At 42.2% G+C, this 6,607-nt stretch overlaps 1 protein-coding gene across 1 annotated transcript in view; it reads left to right on the top strand.

Annotated features, from left to right (window-relative positions):
* ncf4 (neutrophil cytosolic factor 4) overlaps positions 1 to 6,607 on the top strand; it is a 16,017-nt gene that overhangs the window by 3,019 nt on the left and 6,391 nt on the right. Inside the window, exons 3-4 of the mRNA XM_031878284.1 lie at positions 1,861 to 1,909; positions 6,438 to 6,536. Coding sequence (XP_031734144.1) covers positions 1,861 to 1,909; positions 6,438 to 6,536 — 148 coding nt within the window. The remainder of the gene's footprint in view (positions 1 to 1,860; positions 1,910 to 6,437; positions 6,537 to 6,607) is intronic.

Here is a 6,607-nt window from a genome sequence, read left to right as displayed (position 1 = left end):
TATGTATATATGTGTATGTATATATGTATATATGTGTATGTATATATGTGTATGTATATATGTGTATGTATATATGTGTATGTATATATGTATATATGTGTATATGTGTATGTATATATGTATATATGTATATATGTGTATGTATATATGTGTATGTATATATGTGTATGTGTATGTATGTGTATGTATATATGTGTATGTATATATGTGTATGTGTGTGTGTATGTGTACATGTGTGTATGTGTGTATGTGTACATGTGTGTATGTGTGTGTGTATGTGTGTATGTGTACATGTGTGTATGTGTGTGTGTATGTGTGTATGTGTACATGTGTGTATGTGTGTATGTACATGTGTGTACATGTGTATATGTACATGTGTGTATGTGTGTGTGTGTGTACATGTGTACATGTGTGTGTGTACATGTGTGTATGTACATGTGTGTACATGTGTGTGTGTACATGTGTGTATGTACATGTGTGTACATGTATGTACATGTGTGTACATGTGTGTACATGTATGTATGTGTGTACATGTGTGTACATGTATGTATGTGTGTACATGTGTGTACATGTGTGTACATGTGTGTATGTACATGTGTGTATGTACATGTGTGTACATGTGTGTATGTGTGTGTACATGTGTGTGTACGTGTATGTACATGTATGTGTACATGTGTGTGTACATGTGTGTGTACATGTATGTGTGTGTGTACATGTGTGTGTACATGCATGTGTATGTGTACATGTGTGTACATGTATGTGTGTGTGTACATGTGTGTGTACATGTATGTGTGTGTGTACATGTGTGTGTACATGTATGTGTGTGTGTACATATGTGTACATGTATGTATGTACATATGTGTGTACATGTATATATGTACATGTGTGTATGTGTATATACGTGTCTAAAATGATACAATGATGACGTGTTGGACAGACATGGATTTAAACCGACACAACCTGAGAGGAGAACATTCATAAATGCGAGAGAGGGAAGGAGGCAAGGACGCATGCGTTCAGAGAAAACGGTGGTAAACTGGTTCACGGTCCACTTCCTCTTTGTTAACGGCTCACGTCTCCGTGGTCAGATTGCAGCAGGAGATGTGGTAAAGAGGGACTCTCTCAGCAGGAAGTGATGCAAACGCAGACTCTCATTACTTCCTCTCTGCTCTTGCATTCAACCTTTTTACTTGTATGTGTTGGAACATTACAAAGGAACTCTGGCATTTCCTATTTTTGTAGTTTTATTATGATGAGCTTCATTCAGCCTTGGCACGTTGAACTGCTCTTGTTTCAGTAGTCGATACGATAATAGTAACACGATGCGTTTTGCTTCTTTAAACAACACTCAGTGATTGGAAGTGTTAAAAACTGCAGTTCCTCAAATGGCCACTTGAGGCTCCCAAAGTGAGTCAGTCCCCATGGACTCATCCACTTTACAGCAGAAACAATCATGGTGACGCTCTACGGCTAAAATCTACATTCATCACAACGTTACAGGGATGAATTTAAGTATAACTCACCCGTTTGAGTTATACTAAGGGTTAAAGTTAAGCATGATTGAGGGCGTGGCCTCTTTGAGTGACAGGTGTGTGTTGTCTCAGGAGGCTAGCTGCTAGCTGTCTGCTCCACCTCTCTCCATCTTTAAACTTCAGAAACTCTCTCACGTCATAGAGACAGCGTCCATGTTTTACTCAGTCTACGGCCGCACTTTGAGCTAAAAGACAACATCAGAATGCCGTCACGCTCACAAAGCTATCGTATGATCTCTACCTTGTTCACCAGCTTAGCTTTGCACGCTAACATCAGCTGAGCCTGAAGGTATCTCATCATTAATCAAACTCTTCTTTTGTCTCTTAGGAAGACGGTCAAACCAAAGATGGACCGCTTCTCGTCCCCCCGGGCCGAGGTAATGTGGAGCCACGTTTAAAATATACAGTATATGTTGTTGTTGTTGCTGTTGCTTCGGTTACAGTCTCCATGGCAACCCACAGAGTAACAACGTTTTGGTCAAACGACCACGAAGAATGAATATACCATGTGATCCTGTCTCACACATACACACATACACACACACACACACACACACACACACACGCACACTACTTTTTACTGGAGATGCATAAAAGCACTAAAATAGAAAGAACACAGATTTAAATCAATAAGGATGAATTCATTCATCAAATGCTGTCTCACGCTTTGTCTCCTTGTTTCACTTCCTTCTTTTAAATATCTGTCTCCTTCTCTCCTTTCCTATTAGCCTCCCTCACCTCCTCCTCGCTTCGTCTCTTCCTCCCCTTAAACAACCCTTAACTGTGTCCTCGTTTCCTCTCCCCTCGCTCGTTCTCTTCCCAAGGTCAAGTTTGTCTCCCTCTCCTCCTCCTCCTCCTCCTCCTCCTCTTCCTCATGCCGTTCACGCCTTCTTCACTCCGAAGCCGTAACAAAGAGAAGAGGAACAGCGTTTATATTCTGCAGGAGGTTAAAGTGGTGACGACCTGCCAATTACCTCCTCCATCAGCTCGCCTTTAGATGGATAACGTTACGACTAAACGGCCCAACACTCCCCGACCGGAGCGTGACCAGAAACAGATCCCAAAACAAACCTTCAAAGGGCCTCACATGGTCTAAAACTACAGCTGGTCCTCATGAAGACAGAATAACGAGAGCGCACACACACACACACACACTCAGTTTAAAACCATCGTAGTCTATTTTTAAACTAAACCAGCAGCCGTGTGTGTGTGTGTGTGTGGGAGCAATAATGGATGACAGCCATCGCTATGGACATGTTCTATAGACCAAACATTTAATTGATTAATTGATATTATAAATAAGTTCATTGCAGTTTAGAAGTGGCGGAAATAATTTCCTCTTTTATAGTGTGTGTGTGTGTGCGTGTGCGCGCGCGCGTGCGTCTGCAGGTGAAGAGTTTCTGTTTCTGCAGCTTGTAAAAGTGCTTAAATTCTACACACACACACACACTCTATCTGTTTTATTGCCAAACTCGGAGCAAACACTCCATTTTTACTCCCCCCTTCCCTCTCTCTCTGCCTACCCTCTCTGCCTCCCTCTCTCTCTCTGCCTCCCTCTCTCTCTCTGCCTCCCCTCTCTCCCACACAGAAGTAAAACACTGGTGAGCTCTACTCACGAAGCAGCCGGCCTACTCAACATTTATTTTAGCTCTCTCGTGTGTGTGTGTGTGTGTGTGTGTGTGTGTGTGTGTGTGTGTGTGTGACTCCATCCCAACAACTGACCAATGAGAGGGGAGCGCTGGCGATTTGTCACTGTAGAGCCGTTGTTAGCGTTAGCATTTAGCTCGGGCTTAGCCCCGAACAGGGTTGATGTTGTTGCATGCTTCATAAGTTCAGTGGGACATAATGCTCCCAGTTAGCATGATGCTAACAATGCGGGTTTATCGCTTGGAATCACCAGGAAGAAACGTTGAATGTGACGGTTAATAAGATCAATCATTGATGTGTCGGTGAGTCTTTAACTCGTTTGCAGCTCTTTACACGTCTGAAGAACAATTCATTTTAAGAAGCTTTAGAAACAGGAAGTGTTAAAAATCTACATTAAAGTCAATATTTATCATCTAAATCAAATAGTTTACAGGATATTCAACCTTTGTTTCTTCATAATACATTTAATACTTGACTTCTTTCTTTGCAGGTTTAGTATAAAGGTGATAAAATACTTTATGAATATGAGTTTATAGATAATTACAATCCCTCCTCTCTGTAGTTTATGGCTTTTTGCCACAGACTGTCTATAACAAGTGGATGTAGTCATCATGACGTCTCATCGGTTTGTGGACGTTTTCAAGCCTCGAGTTCGACGATTGATGCCGTATAAGGTGGTGTATAGAGTCATTTTCTCATAGACTTCTATACAACCAGAGGAGTCGCCCCCTGGTGGACACTAGAGAGAATGCAGCTTTAACACATGAAGCTTTGGCTTCAGGTTCCCAGAAATATGATTTCAAATAAATGCTAATCTTGCTGAATGTCTAAAAATTAAATTACTTGCCAACACGGGAACAATAACAACTTGAAGAATTTATGTATCTGATATTATTTATCTGCTTTGTGTCCGTTTGTGCTCTCGAGGTTTGTTAGTTACATAGATATTAAATATTAATAAATGCATACTGTAGTTTCCTCGCACAACCTGAGCTCATTCTTATACGCAAGCAAGCACGTCCTCCCATGATCCTTCACTCCAGGCCGTCTAGGAAGTGGGCCATGTACTTTCATTAAACGTCAGGGGGAGAGAAAAGAAAGTAACCCTCAACTCTCATCTCCACCTCCCTGTTGCCAGATAACGAGCTGAGGTTTTAACAAGCTCATTAAGGCGGGGGAGGGGCGAGTCTAATTTCAGAGGATGATTGCTCCTGAGGGCCGAATGAACCGAAGGGTTGTGTGGCTGCATTTAGACTAATATATATATATATATATATATATATATATATATTAGTGAGAGGAGATGGAACAATTCATTGTGTGCTTTGCTGGGTCGGTCAAATTAGAAAGATGTCACCGAGGAAGCCATCGTGTAATCTACACGTTATGAAAGACTCAAAGCTGTGGCTGCAATGCATTCTGGTCTTTTGATGCCGCTGTGGGTGCATCTGTGGTAGATTTTAACTCTTTGATTCAATCAGAATCAGAAATGAGGATTGAAATGTCTTTCTAAGTGTTGTAAACCACAGACTGTCTTTGGTACAAACAACAACGTCGCCGCCGTATTCACGCCTAGATGACGATGATATGTTGAGTGCTGATGGAGCAGCTACTATGTTAGCTTAGCATAGCAACAATCGAGCCAGACTCCATTCAGAAAACAAGCACTTTAAAAGTTGTAAAGGTGAAACATCCCAACACGTTGTATGTTCAAGCACACTTGCTGTTACCACCACAGAACCAAGTCAACCAGGACGTTTGAGACGTAAACGACCAATATTCACTGATAAACACATTATTTACACGTCTGAGGACAAGGAAGAACAATTCATCTCTAGAAGCTTTAGAAACAGGAAGTGTTAAACATCTACATGTGAGTAAATGTATGTATCAGCTGAATCAAACAGTTTACATGAGTTCAACCTCAGTCTCTCTATAACACATGGAGGACTTGTTTCTCTACAGGTTTGTATGAAGGTGATGAAGTAGTTCATGAACATGAGATATGAGTTTACAGATATTATAATCCCTCCTCTCTGTAGTGGAGGTTAGTTTATGGAGTTTAGTCTGTTTGACTCTTCTCGGTTCATCTTGTTTGTGGTCCTCTGGTGTTTCAGAGGACTGACAGCAGGTCTGTTGGTGCGTGTAGCTCACGTTCTGTGTGGAATCTGGTGTCGTGTATAAAGAGACTCGCTCGGTGTCCTCTGAGGATCATCGCGCTATAAAAACCACCACGTGAGAAGCGCAGTGATCTGTGCAGCCTGAACCTTCTGTTTAACTTAAACTCTCCTCATCTCCTCCTCCTCATCTTCCTCCTCTTCTTCTTCACCTCCCTCCCACTGCTTTAACCGCTCCTCGTTCTTTTTTTTCCGGTCTCGTCCTCCCACTCTGGTTGTAATTCTCTCCCTGTTTTCAGAGTCCCACATCATCTCTTTCATAACACAAACTTGTGAATCTGTCAAGCTGCTTATTGTGTGTGTGTGTGTGTGTGTGTGTGTGTGTGTGTGTGTAACAGGCTACTTCAGTCTCTTTGTAAAGGACAGGAACAGGTTTAAAGCATCGTAATGACTCTACTGAGTTCTACTTTAAATGCTAATTCAACTCTGGCAGCCGGGTTTTTTATTCCAGATGCACCGATGCTAACCAGGATGGTGGAGCATCCACACACACACACACACACACATCATCTCCTCAGGCTGAACCACTTTTAAAAACTCCTTGTGCATGCTTTTTACTTTGTCTTACACACACACACACACACACACAGCGGTGCTGCATTATGACTGTAATGTGAGTTATGAATGATTGATTAGCTGTTAAACCTTTGGATTGAGGATTTAACCTAAATTGGAGCTTCAACATGTCATAAAGCGATATCTAGAGTTCTTGATGATGATCATTAGTTGTATTGAAATCTTAAAATACGACAGACAGCAGCAGCGTAACGGAGCACATCAAGTGAACCTTCATCCTGTCTTTCATTCTCTCACACACTCAGGTCCTTTACTCCTCTTCCTCAATAACACACACACACACACACACACACACACACACACACACACACAATAAATAAAGAGTGTGTTACCTTTCCGCTCTCAGCGTCTCTTCGCTTCTTCTTTGTGCTGAATGTGTCCGTCTCTCTCGTTCCTCTCCCCTCTCACTAACCTGTGTGTGTGTGTGTGTGTGTGTGTGTGTGTGTGTGGTTTCTTCTGTGTGTGTGTGTGTGTGTGTGTGTGTGTGTGTGTGTGTGTCTCCTAGGCGATCTTTGACTTTCGCGGCAACGGAAAAGCGGAGTTGAACCTGAAGAAGGGAGAGGTGATCTTCCTGCTGCAACGAGTCAACACAGACTGGCTGGAGGTAAGAACAGGAGAGAGAAGGAGGGAGAGAGAGAGAGAGAGAGAGAGAGAGAGAGAGAGAGAGAGAGAGAG

The sequence above is a fragment of the Anarrhichthys ocellatus genome, unplaced genomic scaffold (assembly GCF_004355925.1).
Source record: "Anarrhichthys ocellatus isolate YVR2014 unplaced genomic scaffold, GSC_Weel_1.0 scaffold171, whole genome shotgun sequence".
Lineage (NCBI taxonomy): Eukaryota > Metazoa > Chordata > Actinopteri > Perciformes > Anarhichadidae > Anarrhichthys > Anarrhichthys ocellatus.
The sequence above is the reverse complement of the archived record's forward strand: the minus strand, read 5'-3'. Positions and strand labels throughout refer to the sequence as shown.